This window comes from Orbicella faveolata, unplaced genomic scaffold (genome assembly GCF_042242905.1).
Source record: "Orbicella faveolata isolate gen_17 unplaced genomic scaffold, um_ofav_v1 contig_36, whole genome shotgun sequence".
Lineage (NCBI taxonomy): Eukaryota > Metazoa > Cnidaria > Anthozoa > Scleractinia > Merulinidae > Orbicella > Orbicella faveolata.
Window position 1 is genome coordinate 8,224,320 of NW_028301565.1, and position 19,230 is coordinate 8,243,549.

Consider the following 19,230-nt stretch of genomic DNA (forward strand, 5'->3'; position numbering starts at 1 on the left):
AGGCTTATTTAGTTATCTTCTATAACATCATAATTTCATAGCTTTTTCCACTGGATGGTTTTCGATTTATTTTTTTTTATTGCGTGACAGTGAAAACGATCTATTGGTTCGATTTTGTTCTGTAGAAAAATAAAACGGCATACAAAAATTTATAAGCATTCAGTCTCAAAGCCGGACCCCTTTCTCCTCTTTTCTTCTTGACAATTAATCTCTATCTCTATTTCAATTGAATTGGAAGGATTTCACTCTTTAACCGAGTTTTAACTAGAGGAGCAGGTGTGAGAGATATTAACACATTTCAATTAACTACTATCAGGCCGGGCTATCAGGCACCAGTTCTCTTTGTAAATGACCAAGCTGGCCGCAGTCATCGTCAGTTACCCTCAAAGCCGGACCTCTCTCTCCTCTTTTCTTTTTGAACATAAATCTATCCCCGACACGGACGGCGAAAAAGCACTCGTGTGTAGTCTTTTACCACCGCTTCCAGACATGCCATTAGGGACAGCGCGTCTCCCAACCCCAAAATGCTTTGGAAACGAAAGAATATCGAGGTCGAAATGTATTATGGACCAAAATATAACAAGACAGCGGGAACCTGGTCTCTAACATTAGTAGGCCTGGTTAATTTTATCATTTTTAGCGGGTAAGGTAAATCCTGAATAAAATTTTTCACTTGAATTGCTCCAAGCATTGTTCAATATTTATGTATAGAATGATCCTTGCAAAGTTGAGCCGTCGACAGGGCAAACCCAGTGCTTACAATACTGAGATGAGGTGGTTTTCGAAAGCTTTTCGCCAGCCCAAAACTCGGCGAGAAATCGATCGACAAATTCAAAGCCATGATCTGGGACAATCCTACTGACGATATGCTACCAAGTTATGGTAAGTTTTTTTAAAAGAAAAATTAAGAAATGACTTCATGTGGAGTGATGTCGTGATGTGTAGGCTTATTTTTCCAGGTATATCCTGAACTAGTACTGGAACCGGCTAAAATATGCAATAAAGTTTATGTAATTTTGAAGATAAACAAAACGAAAATGCGTGCACGGGCCCGAAAAAGTAAAATGATGTAAAATAGAAAATGGGATATGCTTATTTTGTAGCTGAAAAAATGCGATTAGGGTTTTAGACATGGTGTCGAAGGGTGGAAAGGGGGTTGGGGGGGGGGGGGGGGGGTTTGGGGGATGCCATCTCCAATACAGTATCACAGTTTTGTTGAATTAGAAACCAGTGACGCTTAGAACTTTATAATCTTATATACATCTTTGTCCGCTAGCAGCCTACTCCAACTCCACTTTTTTAGGTCTATTACCCCACTCCCTTAGAAAATATTTAATAAAGCCTGATGAAAAGTATATCATGTTGTTACTAATTAACAGGATTGACTGCAGATGAGCTTGCCTGTCTTGCTGCATCGGGAATGCAAGGCTGGGTCTATACTGATCACGTCACATGGGTTTTAAAACAGCTTAATGACATGCAAAACGATACCATGCTACTATGCCCAATGTCGTTGTTAATATCTACAATGAGATGATGAGGAAAGCTAAGTTACTTAACCCTGGACCATTAAAAAGGCTGGTTTTCACTCTGAATGTGGGACAAAGGAATGGCAAAACTTTCATTGGCAACCCTCAAAATGGTGGTAATCATTGGGTACTGGTAGATGTTGAGCTGCGACCTTTCATGAAGATCATATACTGTAAGATGCTGGCTTGGCAACCTCCCCCAGACATCATTGATGTCGTCAATGATTTTGCACGGTACATTCCACAAGTTGGAACGCACAAAAAGAGTCATTTGGTGCTTGCCCACTCTCCCAGTGCGACTAATTGGCAGGGTCATGAATGTGACTGGCGATGCCGTAACTATTCCCTGCAAAGTTGCACTGATACATGTGGTGTTATTACTCTGGTGAACGCAGCTGTGGTAGCCTTGCACAGCCCTCTTTTCTGATGGTTAACGGGTCCAGTGATCAAAGAATCGATCTTCTTGCAACACCTGACCCAATACTGGTTATATTTTGTGTCGCCCATGAGCAGAGACGAAGCCATATTCTTGTCAGTGTGAAACAAATTTTTAGTTTGTTTATTGTGGAAGTGCCACAACTTCCACTGATGACCACTCCATCTTTCCCTCACCCCCATTAGTGGTCATTATATGGTTTTACACATTGTGCTGGCATTATTTTGAGCATGATAGCGAGGCAAAAGAATCTAGCATTACGCGGGAATAACAGTGACAAAAACTGGCCGATGTCTTTTGAGCATAATATATAGTAAGATTTTTTGATCATCAAGCATTTGCATAATGACAACAAATTTGAGCATTATGTGTAAAACCCTATTTCATGACCCATTTCCAGTACTATTCTGATATTTACAACACATGTTTGCAAACACAAAATCCTTTAACAACAGAAAGACAACAATGTTGGAAAGGAATACTCCTTCTAACATGAACCAAATGCACTGCCCCATGAAAAATGCAGGACATGTGGTTAGTGTAGTACAAAGATAGAAGAGTGCTTTTAGAAACCTTTTGACCTAAGTTTTCATCTCTAAAATGGCCCTTGTGATATGATCAGTAGCAGGCTGTACATGTTTTCATGACGATTTGAACAGCTAGAGATAACTGTGCAACCTGACACTAGCCTTCTAGCAGGCTACTGCCATATTGGCTTATGATATTGGCTTATGTTATCCACAGGTCTTTAGCTTCCTCATAGTGAAGAACATCATCATAATTTACTTTGATCAAAATGAAAAAGATCACCAGGGATAATGAAAACCTGGATCTGCAGGTCCCTCGGCAAAATTGTTTGTTTGATGCTGTGCTAAGTAGAGAAGATGATGTCATTATTTAGAGCATTTAGTGCAGGAAACATTTTCACACTAGAAAATATATGAAATCATTACAGGTCAGACTAGTGAAATTTTAAAAGCTGATTCTAACTGTTTCTGGACGACCCATATGGAACATGCAAGGTCTCTTTCAACTGAAATCATTTTGTTATTAGCAAAAAAAGGACAGAGCAGTCATTCAAGACTATTCCAGCAGCTTGTATTAATAATAATATTAGACCATGTTTTTGATGTTCTGTAAAATAGAACAGGGATAAGCATGTGAAATCATTATTGGCATGAGGTGAAACTAGTCTTGCATTTCACACATTTAATTTCAGTGAGCTATCACAATACTGGGCATCGTGCTTTGCATAAATATTTGATCAATCAGCTCATTTCCGTAGGATTTTTATCAACTTGATCCCCACCACAGATATATGCATGTACATGTACATGTAAGTACTGAACGGCACAGTGCGAACTATATTGATTTTGCAACAAGTTTACTGTTAATTTAATATTTTTTTGCCATACATGGCTCGAGTAACATTCTAAGGAAAATTGGACTCTGAGTACATGTCTGACATCTACTGTCATTTCAATATTGTCATATAGTTATTTCATATTGTTCTAGAGTTTTTACTGCTTTTAAGCAACAAATCTGAAACAAACATTACATACAGAAACAAAAAAAACAGATAAATATTATTATATATTATATTATATATTTTCAGGCTTTCAATGTTGGTATGTGTGTGGAATTATAATGGGATTACGGTATAAAATTCTGTATTACTGCATTAAATACACGACAAGCCGTTATGATTATTGTTAATCAAATTAAAGAAACTACATATAATTTCTACATACACAACACAAGCTAAGGTTCGTTTACTAGTAACAAATAGGTCAATGAATTGCAAGATAATAAATGCCGTGGTGCACAACCGATCTGATGAGCAAAAATCTCTCTGACTGAGACGTTCGAGGGATAATTTGTGTTTCCTTTCAGAAATATTTCGAGAAAACGTGGGCTGGTGGTCGCTAACTGCGTTTTAAAGCTGAAATCAACCAGGCGTTTCAAGTGTTAGAGACCAGGCTCCCACTATCTGATTATATTTTGGCCCACAATACATTTCGATCTCGATATTCTTTCGTTCCCGATGCATTTTGGGGTTGGGAGACGCGCTGTCCCTAATGGCATGTCGCTTCCAGAATGATTAGTTTCATGTCCGACATCTTGCCTGTTGTACTCGTGTTTGAAATAGAAGCCAATCAGGAGCCATAATCGGGGACGGAGACCGTAAGCGCGCGCCATTTCAAGTATTGGGGTTGTCCCCATGATATGGGACAATAATTATATTTTTAGAACAAATTGCGCCATCACCTGCGGCACACGCGCGTGCATGGTGCGAGGATTTTTGCGGATGTCGCGCGGGGGAAATGGCGTCCGAAATTCCCGAAATGTTTCATGTTTTTGCTCCACAACTCAACGCGTTTTACGTCTGTTGGAGTTTTGCTTAAGTATTTTCGTCGTAAGCTGCTCCAGTTTGAGTGAAGTAAGACAGTGTCGAATTTAGGTATGTTCCACTGTAAGCTTATATATATCGCTGACCAAGTTGTGTTCCGACTGATGCTTCTTTTACATGAGCTGTACATTACTCCACTTTAAATTTCACATATGTTGAAGATTAACAGCTTTTCCATTACACAGCAAAAAACTAGCTGGATATATTCAGATATAGCAGAGCTTCAGGTCTTCATAGTTTCATAGCTCCTCATGCCACACGCTTGCGAGGAATTTGTCAGTCTATCGCGACCGAAAAGTAAAACAAAATAATTGCTAGTTTGAGTTTCGCTTGAATTGTAAGCAACGCTTGATGTTTCATCGAGGCTTAATAACTTTATGTCCATAGATACTGCTCAGTTTTATTCGTGTAAAAATCCAGTAAATTCTCTGTTGTCGATGAATGAGAGCGCCCGCCGATGCGTGTTTTGTACAGTCAGTAAACATGACAAATTGTACTTCCGCCGCACTTTCGTGTGAAAGCGTACATCGAACTCCAACAATAGCTCTATAGTTTTTAAATATGTTTAAGATTGATAAATGTTTGAGAACATATTAAAAGCTAAGCTGAAAATATGTGAATAAAGCAGAAACAATCAGCAAAGTTACGATGACGCTTTCTTTAATCAACTTGGAATAACGATTTCGATTTTGTTGATCGAGTTATAAAAACTCGTTGTCTATTTTCATTTTCGCAGTGTAAAACTTCACTATGCTTATGTTGAAGAAACACACATGATGTTAGTAGCCTTTTTTGCATTCGTGAAATTTGTTGCAGCATCTCAACACAAAAGATAACGAAAGAAATCTTTGTCAAGATTTGTTGACAATTGAAAACACCGACTCGGACTTGAAAGTGCACGAGCTGCACTTTGTATGCAAATGAGCTAATTGTACGCGTCAGACTTTCCTTTCAAAAACCTTTGCAAATTCACCAAACAAGCAGAAACAATAAGAAACCATCAAAACAGGTTTTGGTTATGATAAACATTGTCTGAGAAACTCACAAATTAACTCGATACCAGAGTAGAGAGTTTTCTTGCTATATTCTTAAGCATACGCGTGAGCTTACAACTAGCGTGAGCAGATCTTATTATTCATTCCCAGCGCGAGATTGAAGTCTTGTTTTCGACCCTGAAAAACCCACCTTTTCTGTTAGCTCAGAGCATTAAACTACATATAAGCGCCCTGGTTCGTATTCCCGGCCTTATTCCCTACCATCGCTGTGAAAAATACGCAAGAGAATCTCTAACTCTCACCATTTGATCACGCAACGTGACAACATCCACGCGAGAGCCCCTGACATGTGCGTGAATACACGCGGATATATGACGTCAGTATGGCGCAATTTGTTCTAAAAATAGAAAAATTGTCCCATATCATAGGTGCGCGCGAATCCCGAGACTTACGGTCTCCGTCCCCGATTATGGCTCCTGAAGCCGATAAATAACTTATTTAACCGCAACGCTTTGTTTCAAACCAGATGAAACTGGTTTTATGTTCCATTGTTGAAGTGTTCGATTACCGAATGTTCGATTGGCCACGCCATTATTTTCGTTATTCTCTTCTCTTCGTAAAAGAGAAGAATGAACTGATGTTGTAAGGAGAATTGACATGTTAATCATCTTGATATTGTCAGCTTTTATGAAGCAATTCGTGATTTTATACTACAATCAGGCGTTTTGAACTTTTTTGAAAGTTGAAAAACACCTGATCACAGATTATTCCTGAGCATTCAGCCAAAACATATCGACATGAAGAAGATGCCTTGTGCTAGCTGCAGTCGAACCTCTCTACAACAGCCCCCTTGGGGACAGAGGTAAGTGGCCGTTATGAGGAGGTAGGGGTGTAACATGACACCTGTTGTGTTGCTCGGGGTGCAACATTTTGTTTCAAAAGGTGCTTATTTAAGCATATATAAATAAAAATGTGTCAACAAAACAGAAACGTAGCAGAAACAGAGACAAAGATCAACGGGGCTCGGGATAGATAAAGTCTGGCGACCTTTTACAGTAAAAAATTGGGGTTTTTGAATACACCGTTCGTCAAGTCGTTGATTAACTGGCCGTTGGAGCTCGTTGTCGAGAGGCTATTTTGGCAGTTGGGACGTGTTTTAGTGGTTGTTGCCGCTGTGGAGAGGAGGCCGTTGTAGAGGGGTTAAAATAAACTTAAGTGAGGGTATGGACTGTCCGCCGGGACTGAAAAATGTGGCCTCTGTAGAGAGATGGCAGTTAGTGGAGGTTCGACTGTATATTGTAGGTCAAAGGCCTGACTTCATCTCATTATTCAAAATTATCGGCTCATTAGCCTCGAGAAGCACACATGCATTTTATTTAACGCGCAGTTCATAAACACAAAGACTGCTGACATCAATTTTTTTTTTACAATTAACATGCTCAGAAAAAAAGAAATATAGTGCTCGAGGTGCTGAAAATAGCATCAGACATTACCGATCCTAAAGGACGATTTAGTTATAATCTTTGCTCTGCTAAAACAAGAACCAAGTCAGAACTGGGAATCACAAAGTCGAAATACCATAATGCTTAACACTCTTAAGTCTTGAATATTTTTACCTACCTATCTCGGATACCGATTGTTTTGCCTTTAGGGACACTTAACACTTTAGGGACTCGAAAGGCTTTATGTATTCTTTGTTTTTGTATCTGGCTTTCTTTAAATGCCCCATGCAAGAAAGCATGGGATGAGTAAACTCCACAGACCACTGGGTACATTCTGTTAGCGATCGAGAAATATACTTGGTGTCTTTGGTTTTTCCAGAATGTTTACAATAAATCCACGATTATTTAAGAGCACTTTGATGAGAAATGTGATATTAAGTCATGAATTAATTCAGTGCTTTAGTTATTGTTCCTCAACTGAATATTGGACAAAAACTAGTTCGAGACGTCGGGATTTCGAGATAGCCGATAGTATGTGACCGAACAAGTATATTCAAGGGAAAATGATTTGAATTCGATATAGCTTAAAGTACAAGGTAGTGACGTTCCACTGTATTCCATGGTATTCAATATGATTCCTTGTATTTTGAATAAAGCTGATGATATGAATAAAGATGATGAAGATGAAAGCCGTGACGCCGTCAAAAGAGGCACGTGATGCTCCAGACCTTGCGATGTAAATAGTGCTAGTATTTGTCTGAATACATCCTGAAATCTCTCTATAAAATACATGGCTGAACTGTGGGTAAGGTCATCTCCATGAACTGAAAGTTCACTTCCAAAAACATCAGGGAGCAAAAATGAAACTTCTATTGTGCAGTGGACTACAATAATAGACGGCCATACACTCTCAGGAATGGCGTCACAGGAAGATAAGACGAACATTCTGGGAAATCCATCGACTGGTGATGTGCGCTATGGTTCACTAGGTCCTATTCATCAAGGCAATTTCACAGTTTACAAGCGCAGATGGTATATTCTTCTAATTTTTTGCATCTGTAGTGCGACCAACGCGTTGAAATGGAACACTTGGGGTCCAATACAAGGTACATGTCAAGTTGTGTTTGGCTGGAGTAACACGACCATCACCATGTTGGTTACCTGGAGCCCAATTGTTTCTGTCGTCGTTTTCTTGCCGATGTCATGGTTGATGGATGTTAAAGGTGAGAAAACTACAAATTGACAACATTATAGATCAAACTGCTTCCCTTCTATATTGACAATGTAGTAAGGTTTTCAAGGTTGGAGCGATAGGATGAAGTGTTTAATAGGCCTCAGGCGGTCGGGTACGATCCACGCTTCATGTAACGGCATAAACTGTATACAAAAATATATCCTAGTGGTGGGATGCCATAGAAAATACAGTGGCCAGCACAATCAATGCGACATACGCGCGGCGCATGATGGGAAGGTTGGATGTAATACCGTCGAATACACAAGGGCTTTCCTGTATTCTGATTGGCTGTATTTTCTTTGGCATGGTACAAACACCCATATAGTGCACAATACAACAACACTATACATGCCCCTGTACATGGCATTTACTCTGTGTGTTTATAACATCAAATCTCACACGAATTTGGTCTAGACTAATCACGCAAACAAACCGCAACTGGGGAATATCCTAAATCCATATTGATCCTCAACCTCAGATAATGCATTGCTAGCTTTCTGATTGGTTTATGCAATGAATCTCCGATATCAGCCATGATGCCTGTGTTTGATCATTTATAAAAAAAAAAATGAGCGTTGCAAGTGTCGCTTACACGTAGCGTACAATTTTCCCCGGTAGGTGAAAGTTTCATCAGAAAAAAAAATGGCTGAAAATAGCAGATCTGTCAATCTTTCTCTCCTGCAGAAACCATAATGAGCAATATACACAATCCTGGAAGCTAGAAAAGCCACAGAATGCCACAATTAACTTAACTGCGTATAGTTTGATACCTCAAACATTTTATTCAAAAGACTTGTAATTGCAGAGCAAAGCGAATAAATGTAGAGGCAAAAATAATTGCATGGAGAGCTAGTTTGATTCGTCTTAAGACTATGATTGTGAATATTGGACAATAGAAAATAGAACTCATTCTGGTTTGAAACAAATTTAAATCAGAACGTTAGACTATATTTTCGTGTCAAATGGTTGTAGAGACTGTTGCTTACATTACACGTTGCATGGCCCCATTCACATTCATTATGTTGGCCCAAAAAACCTCCCTATATAACTGGAATGTCATATTTGCTCGTTAAAATTTTAAGAAGACCGCAAAGATGAGATTTCTCTGATCAGTGACCAATCTTATGATCAACTAATGCTGTACTTTTTTCTCATAGGGTTGAGAGCATCAGTCCTCCTTCTGGCAATTGTTGATTTCATAGCAGCAGGACTGCAGGCAATTCCACTGTCTAATCTGCAAATACAAACGTGGTTGGTTCACCTCGGGGCTATCTTCAATAGTATAGGTGCCCCCGTCGCCATGGCATTAGGCCCCCTTATCTCCGCAGTATGGTTCCCACCTCACCAGCGAGCAACTTCGACTGCAATTGCCTCACTGGCTCCCTATGTCGGAACAGGACTGGCATTCATCATTGGTCCACTGTTAGTCCCAGATGTGGGTAATCGTAGTAGTAGCATTGGTAAAAGCATTGACTACATCAAACTTCGTAACAATATGAGCCACAAACAGTTAATGTATCTCAAAGAGCAAGTCATGCATCTGATGTACATCGAGTTTGCAGCAGCGGCATTGATTTTACTAGCTATTATTGTGTATTTTCCAACTAAACCTAAATTCCCACCAAGTGTCACTGCAACAGTCCACCGCCTGAATTTTAAACATGGCTTCAAGCGTCTTTTGCACAACAAGCAGTTCTGGTTGGTGCTGTTTATTAATGGAATTGCCCTGGGTGTCTGGTTTGGCTTGATGTCCATCCTAGATTTGAACTTGTCTCAGTTTGGTATTAGAGAAAAAACTGCTGGCTGGCTTGGATTTGGTGCCTCAATGGCTGGAATAGCAGCAGGAATTTCTCTGTCCATGTGAGTTTCATGTTGTTCCGTATATTTAAATGATTAATTAAGGTGGCTGAAAACACTTCCCAGCATTTTTCTCAGCACTTCTACTTTGATATCTTCTTGTTAGCAATAGTAAAAGTAAACATTTAAGAAACACGAAAAAACTTTTTGAAGACACGTTTCGGCATAACTGAAATTACAAGTGGTTAAAATAGAAATAAAAGTCACAGGCAAAGATAACACCATTACAGATCGAGGGAGAGTTGAGTGCCTGGGACTGTCTGGTACAGATACCGTTACACTGAGCGAGTGTGCGGTAAGCAGCTTGTTGCACTGTAAAACGACCTTTCATTTTACCGTTAAGTATGTGCCTATAACTGAAAAACGAATTCGGTGTTCTCTTTTTTCGACAAGTTGTGATCAGCAGAAGTTTTAGACGTTCCGAATCAATGGTTGGTGATTTGTTTGATGCCAGTAAGTATAATGGCATCAACTGAAAAAAAAAATGGCAGCAGTGATTCATCAAAGGAGAAGCAGTTGCGAGCCACCTTAAATGTATCAGTAACTTATTAATGTTGCCAGGGTGGTAATGCAAACCGTTTACACCCTTTGAACCACCTTTTGCAATGCGTTGCAGTTGGATGGATGACCGACTGGACTGTGCATTTAACGCTTTGAATACGGTAATAATAATAATAATAATAATAATAATAATAATTTCCACTCGGTACTGTTTCTGTCTACATTTGATGATTACTTACTGGCTGTCGTTTTCCCACAGCCTAGCAGATCATGTATCCAGACGCATGAAGACGATACAGCTTGTCCTCCTTTTGGGTGCCACCGTATCTCTTGCGTTATTCTCTTTCATGTGCGCGGGAATCATCCCATACCGCAAAGTTGTTCTGTTCTTGACCTTCATCCTTGGAGGATTCTTCACTAGTGGAAGCATTCCACTGTTTTTTGAGATGGCAGTGGAGACTGCTTACCCTGTGGCGGAAGGAATCACATCTTGTGTCTTAACAATTTCTTGCAAATTTCCACTCTTGTTTTTTTACATATTTCCGTTACTTCCCAAGTTTGGTTTGAAGTGGATTAACTGGTGTACGTTTGCAACCTACGCTGTTTGCACTCTGTTGCTCGCGTTATGGCAAGAGAGATATTATCGCTCAGAAGTAGATGATCAAGGAGAAACGGATCAAGTTAGATCAAACAGTATTTCGTAGTGAAGATATATTCATCTCGGGCGACATCCTCGGCGAATAACATAGCCCTTGCTTACAAAAATTGCTGCTCACACTCCTAACATAATGGGCGGTCACCTTCATTCAAGAGAGAACGTGTGGGGTACATGTAGGTCCGGCCACGTTGGTGGGTCGCCATTCAGGCTATTCAAAAATTGCAGCTGTGTATACGCGAGCTCCATAAGTTTAGTTTATTTTTATTTTTTTAATAATTTCGAGTTTTTAAAGTCGCGTAACTGTGAACATCGATCTTTTGGTATTCTAGGAAATTGAATTATCCTGTAATATTTCTAAATCTATTTTGGAAACTATGGAGAAACGAGGAAATGTCGCCATTTTATAGACGAATCCAAGCCTCTACACAAAAACGACTTATCGTTTACGATAGCTCAGCCAATCAGACAGCAGAATGTGTATTAGAATACCAGTAGAATTCTGCGCAAGAAATAAGCTGCTATGCAGATTACTCGACGTGGGCTGGGGCGGGAACCGGAGAGAGTAGGGGAGCGGATACATTACGGGAGGCGGAAGAAATGTGTGGAAATTTGTAACATTGTTAACATTTTGCAGTCGGAAAAACCACTAATTCTAAGAGATTGGAAGCCCTCAGGGAGGGTCGGGGACTAGGAGCAAAAGTTTAAGGAAGGGAGAAGTTTAATTAGGTTTTGAAATTTATAATTTTATTTCTCGTGAAATTCTCGGACTATAAATGTGTATATGGTAAATTACAATTCACTTTGAGCTTCATGAAATTATACAACTGTATTGTATTAAAAATAACATTATTTAGAGAGGAAGCCAAATCATCAGCCTTAGCTTGTTTTCATGCGGTTCCTCTATCCTAGTCGAATCGGAATTTGGAGATGTTGCTTTTTGTGGAGGAGGAAAAACCGGAGAACCCGGATAAAAACCCCTGAGGCAAGGCGAGAACCAATAACAAACTCAACTCACATATGACACAGTAATTGAACCTGCGCCATGTTAGTGGGAGGCAAGCGCTCTCACCACTGCGCCCTCCCTGCTCCGCGGGGAACATTGTAGAGTGGTTTTCTAATTGGTTGTTTTAAAACCAGGGTAATTACTCTGGCCAATCACAAAGGACTCAGTCATTTCCAAGCAAATGCATGTAGCTGGCTCGAAGTTTGCGAGCGGGTCACGATTGCTTGTGGTTTTACTGGTGATTGGATGACTATGTGGTAGGAATGCCAACTCTAAGCAAAGGCGAGTTACTTTCGACACTCAAGTGAATTCCTCTCTATCGACAATGGTTCAATGTTTAACCAATTCAGTAAATACGGGGTTTAAATTTCGCTTAAGTACAGTGACTACCTCACTGTCTCATTTTCAAACAATAACGTTCAACTGTTCTTTACTCATTTAGATTGAAGGTTTAGTAGGAAAAGTTGAGACACGGTGGTTAGGGCGGGTTCGGTCCGGGTTCGAGCCCTGGCCGGGGACATTGCATTGTGTTCTTGAGCAAGACACTTTACTCTCACAGTGCCTCTCTCCACCCAGGTGTATAAATGATACCGGCAAATGTAATGCCGGAGGGTAACCCTGCGATGGACAAGCATCCCATCCGGCTGGGGGACGTGAGAAATACTCCTAGTCGCTTCATGCTACTGAAACCGGAGATAAGCGCCGGTCTGATGGGCCACGTGGCTCTATGCAGACTTAGCCCTGTTTTAGTAGGAAAATGTAATGAAAAATATCTATTTAACATATACGTATTAGAGTATATATAACATGTTATTACACTGACATGGAGTAACGTGAACAATAGATTCTGTTATCCACAAAAGTACCACGAATAGAAGTTGTGGAGAATTGAGCGCAGTCACAGTTCCACTGCAGTTAATGGTGTTTTTATGAACACATAAGCTCCTGACATAATGCCCATTGACGGTGAGCGATCTAATGTTTTATACACTTTAATTCATATAAACTGATAAATGAGAGCAGCACTTTGATAAATTGTTGTGCAGCCTCAGTGGGTAATAACATAGCCGAAAAAATACTCGGTTGTGTTCTTAGTTTGAAAGACGAATCATTGTTCCACGTCAGGAGTGTCCGCGTCATGTGCCTCGGTTTTTTCTTTTGTTTTGTTTTGTTTTTGTTTTTTGAGTTTATTTATTCTTTCTATCAGTTCCATTATTTACAATCTAGTAATTATCTATTTAACATTCATCTACTTACCATAAACTATACAGTGAACAATCTATAATCTACTTTTAGATATGCCTCGTTGCTGGCTTGATAAAGAGAAACAATGCAAATAACCACGGTGATGCTAAACTTGGATCCAAGAGGGCTCCATTTCCAGTGTTCTGCGCACTCAGATCCCTTCAAATACCCCTACCCCCTCCGAGGAGTTTTTGAGTTCCCCCCTACCCACAGGTTTAAGTGTCTTTTATCGCTTTTATTTCCAAGAGTGACTAGAGTGACAAGGTTTGAACTTGAAAGTAACTCACAAATTTTGTTTTGGAAAAATAATAAAAAGCAAAAAGTACTGGTTTAAAGTAAGGCAAAAATATTTAAATAGCTTCCTTTAAATGGTCACACTATGGGTTCATCCACTAACTAAAATGTGACGTGACAAATCACGCTTTCTTACAACACTGTCAGTCACGAGAGGGTAAGATTGTATAACGAAGGAAAGAAGTAAACATAGTTGAAGAGCGCCCGGCCGACGACTGACCGGGTTAATACTCGTAGACAAACTTTGCATTTCAGAGTATTTAGAAGAACAACTACAATTCTGTTACGGATTCAGCCAGGATAAAAAGTTAATGGATCCACCGGAGGAAAACCGGAATATACTTCAATCGCCTAGCGATCATAATGTGCGATATGGCTCAATAGGCTCCTTACATCGAGAGAATTTCAAAGTCTACAAGCGAAGATGGTATATTCTTCTAGTGTTTTTCATGTGTTCCACTTTAAATGGCTTAAAGTGGAACACTTGGAGCCCAATACAAGGTACATCTCGAGTTGTGTTTGGCTGGAGTGACACGACTATTACGTTGTTAGTTACCTGGGGCCCGATTGTTTTTGTGGTCGTCTTTTTACCGATGTCGTGGTTGATGGATGTCAAAGGTATGAGAGGCATTTTAAAACATCGCAATTAATTTTAGACACTTCAATCTCACAAAGATTTCTTTAGAATTTCCGCGAACAAATTAGTGTTTATACTTGTAGTTTCAGTTTGGCTGCCGATTGCGTGACAACTCATGTGATAATCATGCTTCAACACTCTTGTCTCAAACATTATTACCATAATAATGAGCAGTTTTTAATGTTAGCATTTTAACTTAGCAATAACAATGTTAGTGCATGTTTAAAATCCACAGCTGCGTCACGGTTTGTGCATCTTGAAATGTTTAGCCTAAATTTTTCAAGTTCGTCGATTGTGATCCGTGTAAATCTTCTCTATCCTTAACCATCCTTGTCCCTAAATGTTTTTTTTTAATTTTTTCTGGTGTTTTTCTCTCTTATTTAACTACTATTTTGCTTCAGTTTAAAGGTAATTTTATATGCGGCCAAAATAACTCAAAATACCGTGACTGAGCTCCTTCAAAATTGTCTGTTGACTATTGTTTTTATCTACCTGAACCCATGGTATCAAGGATTCTAGTATTACGTAACTTTACTATCAGTGAGCTGCTTAAAGCAACGACGACTGCAACGCCGAGGACGACGCCGAATCAAAAATGACTTTATATTTTACCAGCGAAATTCGCAGTTGTCTAGATCTGTTCAATACGCCAACGGCTCCTAAAACGTGCTCAGACTAAATATGCAGACAGCGTTCTATGCCATGGATCTATACCAAATTGAAATAATAATAATAATAATAATAATAATAATAATAATAATAATAATAATAATAATAATAAAAAATAGCCGTCATCGGCATTCGCGTTTCTCAGACTACGCAGAACTTGGTCGTTTCACGTTCTTGTTTTGATGAGGACGGCAAAGAGATGTACAAAGATTTATAACGCACGTGCACAACTATTGTTTTGCTCATTAACTAAGTTCCCTGGTATTTCTAGTGGGAGGCGCCATACTCTCAATATTCGTTTCCGGTCAAAAATTGTTTATATCCGCTTATTGACTGCAAAAGTGATGAGTGGAATACAATGTTGGTAGAAATTGGGTGTTGAGAGTTGCTTGAACGGTTACGCCTTTGCGCCTATCTATATGACATTTTAATAAAAATACCTTAAATTATCGTAACAGTAAGAAAATTATAAACCAAAAGGTCGTTGTTCAGCTTGCTAAAACTGTGCCTCAGTTTTAAAACTCATTCTGTGATATATTTAACAATTATTCTCCGAGCGCGCGTTGGATATGAGATGGTAGATAGCCAACGAGGCGAGCAGCGTCAAGTTGGCTATAAGCATCTCATATCCAACAAGCGCGAGTGGAATAATTGTTAAAACGTCCCCAAATATAGAAAATAGAGTAAAATAAAAATAAAAACGCCCCCGAAAATCACACGTACGCTTATCATATTTGTATAGCATGGTATAATGGCGCATAACCCATGATGACTAAGCCAATGAAAACTCTTGAATCGCATTATCCAATAATCCAGTTTTTAATAATATCGGTTCTACAATGCAGCACAGAGCCATATAACAGGAATTTGTTCTATCATAAGTGCACTGTCCAGTTACAAGAAGTGATCATTGCATGGTCATATGATATTTGATTAGTCTATTTATTTACCAGTTGGGTGTATACCACCGTGAGACATTGATCTCAGTGTGTCTGTAACTTACAGTGTTTAAGTACCACACCATGCATTTTGCGGTGTGGTAAACATCAGCAATTATATTTCAGGGTTTCTTTTTTTCGTCCACTTCAAATCAGTTTGGTTATTTGCTTCCTCACAGGCTTGAGAGCATCTGTCCTCCTTCTGGCAGTTGTTAATTTCATAGCAGCAGGACTACAGGCAATTCCACTGTCTAATCTGCAAATACAAACATGGTTGGCTCACCTCGGGGCTATCTTTAATAGTATAGGTGGTCCCGTTGCCATGGCGTTAGGTCCCCTTATATCCGCAGTATGGTTCCCTCCCCATCAGCGCACAACATCGACAGCAATTGCCTCACTGGCTCCCTATGTCGGAACAGGACTGGCATTCATCATTGGTCCACTGTTAGTCCCAGATGTGGGTAATCATAGTAGTACCATTGGTAAAAGCATTGACTACATCAAACTTCGTAACAATATGAGCCACAAACAGTTAGTGTATCTCAAAGAGCAAGTCATGCATCTGATGTACATCGAGTTGGCAGCAGCGGCATTGATTTTGCTGATAATTATAGTGTACTTTCCGAAAAAACCTAAATTGCCACCTAGTGTGACAGCAACAGTCGATCGCCTGGATTTCAAATATGGTTTCAAAAGACTCATGTTCAATAAACAGTTCTGGTTGTTACTGTTTATCAGTGGCGTAACCTTGGGTGTCTACAGTGGTTGGGTGTCCATTTTAGACTTGAACCTGTCTCAGTTTGGTATGGGAGAAAAAACTGCTGGCTGGCTTGGATTTGGTGCCTCGATGACTGGAATAGCAGCAGGAATTTTTCTGTCCATGTGAGTTTTTTTTTTCTTACTTTGGTCAGATGGTTAAAATGTTGATTATAACTTATAATAAATTCCTTATAGAATCGCATAGCTCAGTGAATTCTCGCAACTTGATTAGTTACCTAGGCGAGGTGTTCAGGGTGGAAAGCGACTCTTAAAAGCGAGGCTTTGTGTGATATTGCACTGGAGCGACAACAAATCAATTTGAACATGTTGGTTTGCCAACCACGAGGTTCAAATAAGGTTTTCTGATTCTAGCTGGATTTCTATTCGCCGGCTACTGACAGTCTTGACAGTTGATTCAACAGGAATGGCTTTTCTCGAGCGCGCGTTGAATGCTGCAGCATTCACACAGACGTGTTTTCTTTCATTTAAAAAGAAGGCTACGCGATTCAAGGAAAATTCGTAACCTGACTTGTGAATTCCACGTTAAAGTTCACTTGAAGAGGTTTTCCGCTTGAAATTCAACGTAGTCTCTCGTCAGGTAATGAATTTTCCTATGATATATTTATTTCTGTACAGCCTGCCAGGCAGTACCGGTAGCCATATATAGGTACAAATGTTCAATACACAAATACTTTTCGCGTATTTTAACTGCTATTTAGTTAATTTCATTTATGTGCGAATCAAAAACAAAATGTGAACGTTTTGAATTGATAGAATTCGGTTGGGTGATGAAGCTTTTTTAATTACAAAAGATTTAGTGGTTTATTTTATCTCACGTCTGATTGATTTTACTCTTGACAAAATAATTCAAGGGTTTTTTCATTCGGAAATTTCCTTTGAAAGGTTCCGGAAATTTCCGAAATGCAAACCGGAATTTTTGATCGAATGGAAAGTGCTCTGAGTGTTCACACTTACCTGATTTTCACTATAAGCTGCATGTCATTATGATAATAATGATATGTGGAACCGCTGACTGTGTCTCTACTGTTCTCTCACAGACTTGCAGACCATGTCTCCAGACACATGAAAGCGATCCAGTTTGTCCTTCTTGTGGGTGCCGCTGTTTCGTATGCGTTATTCACTTTCATGTCTGCGGGAATCATCCCATACTGCAAAGCTGTTCTCTTCTTAACCTTCATCCTTGGAGGATTCTTCACCAATGGCAGCATTCCACTGTTTTTTGAGATGGCAGTGGAGACTGCTTACCCCGTGGCAGAAGGAATCACATCTGGCTTCTTAACAATTTCTTGTAATGTTCTCCTGCTGGTGTTTTACATATTTCCGTTACTTCCCAAGTTTGGTTTGAAGTGGATTAACTGGTGTACGTTTGCAACCTACGCTGCTTGCATTCCATTGCTCGCGTTATGGCAAGAGAGATATTATCGCTCAGAAGTAGATGATCAAGGAAAAGCGGGAGTAATTAACTCCATTAACAGTGCTTCACAGTAAGCATGTGTTTATTTGCATGGGTCAAGATGTTAATTAATGCAGCTGCTTTTTTGCCTGGGGTAACTGGGAAGTCTCTTCTCTGAAGCGTATATCTGTTACTACGAGAATTCAAGATTAAAGCCAAGACTCTCATTTTGAATGCGTTTAAACAACAAGAGCGAAGAAAAGTAGCCGTTATTCTTCATTTTTTGGCAACAAAAAACAAAGAACAGATTTTGTTTATACCTATGGGTTTATTAAGGAAGAATTGTGTAATATATTTTTTTTTTATTAGCCGTTTTACGCAATTACAGAGAAAAGCTTTAAATTCCATGAACAACAAAAAAAATCCATTTACAAAACTCGACTAAGGGCTTTATACGCCACTCCCCCCCCCCCCCCCCTATTTGAGATCGATTAGAACCCAGTAACCTAGGGTAAGCCTAACCTACTCAAGTATAACAACTAAGGCAAGCGTCTCAAATTAAATAACATTTCTTTGATATCGATTCTGGCGATGAACTTTGTATGTACTTAATTCAAGGTATTAGGGTCGCCTCTTGAAAAGCTCCATGTTGGAACCGGCCTAAGGTTTAGTTCTGAGCCTTAATTCTCTATGGCGAGATTTCCTGGCGGTTTCTTTTTGGTGCACATGGGAGGCGCCGTGGCCCAAATTGTGGTCAGCGTTGTGGACACAGAATCGACAGGTCCATGCCTTAGCCTTAAGATTGATTGGGGTCATTGTGTTCTGTTCTTGGGAAAGACGCCTCGTAAAGATCCAAAAATTCGTACTTAGCAGCCAGACAAAATGTTGAGAGGAGGTTTACCTGTGATTAGAATAACGTCCAGCGAAACTAGCTACACACTTAGGTGCTTCATGCTGCAGAACCCGATGACCGATGTACCAATTATGTTTAGCTCCTTCAATCCATTGAATGAAGCTTTAACCTTTATTAACTTTTTCTGGCGGACGCTCGGGTCTTTTTGTCGTGAAACGAACGAAGATAGTTTGACTGAGAAGGCTGTTAGTAGTAAAATTTTGTACAGTTTAGATAAACGTACAGTATAACTTTGTGTATATAAGGGTTGCCTTCCGGGTAAGGGGTTGGCAATAAAGTTGTTTTCCCTGTCAATG

At 39.6% G+C, this 19,230-nt stretch overlaps 2 protein-coding genes and 1 long non-coding RNA gene across 3 annotated transcripts; all 3 read left to right on the forward strand.

Moving 5' to 3' along the window:
- The first annotated feature begins 490 nt into the window (after positions 1-490).
- Positions 491-5,017, forward strand: LOC149102166 (uncharacterized). Its single transcript, XR_016202508.1, has 2 exons — positions 491-882; positions 1,380-5,017. It is a non-coding gene; the product is annotated as an uncharacterized LOC149102166 (long non-coding RNA).
- Positions 5,018-7,307: 2,290 nt separating this feature from the next.
- On the forward strand, positions 7,308-11,929 carry LOC110043034 (solute carrier family 49 member 4 homolog). The gene is made up of 3 exons (XM_020748440.2): positions 7,308-8,035; positions 9,204-9,906; positions 10,664-11,929. Exons 1-3 carry the CDS (start codon positions 7,729-7,731, stop codon positions 11,106-11,108), a joined length of 1,455 nt encoding a protein of 484 aa, XP_020604099.2. The 5' UTR covers positions 7,308-7,728; the 3' UTR covers positions 11,109-11,929.
- A 1,807-nt stretch (positions 11,930-13,736) lies between these two features.
- Positions 13,737-19,228, forward strand: LOC110043033 (solute carrier family 49 member 4 homolog). Its single transcript, XM_020748439.2, has 3 exons — positions 13,737-14,222; positions 16,028-16,730; positions 17,666-19,228. The coding sequence occupies exons 1-3, from the start codon at positions 13,916-13,918 to the stop codon at positions 18,114-18,116; spliced, it is 1,461 nt and encodes a 486-aa protein (XP_020604098.2). The 5' UTR covers positions 13,737-13,915; the 3' UTR covers positions 18,117-19,228.
- Positions 19,229-19,230: the final 2 nt, after the last annotated feature.

Excerpts from the sequence above, each read along its gene's own strand:
- LOC110043033 (XM_020748439.2), top strand. The coding sequence starts at position 13,916 with ATGGATCCACCGGAGGAAAACCGGAATATACTTCAATCGCCTAGCGAT. Across the intron at positions 14,223-16,027 it reads GTGGTTGATGGATGTCAAAG|GCTTGAGAGCATCTGTCCTC; the intron begins GTATGAGAGGCA and ends GCTTCCTCACAG. Across the intron at positions 16,731-17,665 it reads GCAGGAATTTTTCTGTCCAT|ACTTGCAGACCATGTCTCCA; the intron begins GTGAGTTTTTTT and ends GTTCTCTCACAG.
- LOC110043034 (XM_020748440.2), top strand. The coding sequence starts at position 7,729 with ATGGCGTCACAGGAAGATAAGACGAACATTCTGGGAAATCCATCGACT. Across the intron at positions 8,036-9,203 it reads ATGGTTGATGGATGTTAAAG|GGTTGAGAGCATCAGTCCTC; the intron begins GTGAGAAAACTA and ends TTTTTCTCATAG. Across the intron at positions 9,907-10,663 it reads GCAGGAATTTCTCTGTCCAT|CCTAGCAGATCATGTATCCA; the intron begins GTGAGTTTCATG and ends GTTTTCCCACAG.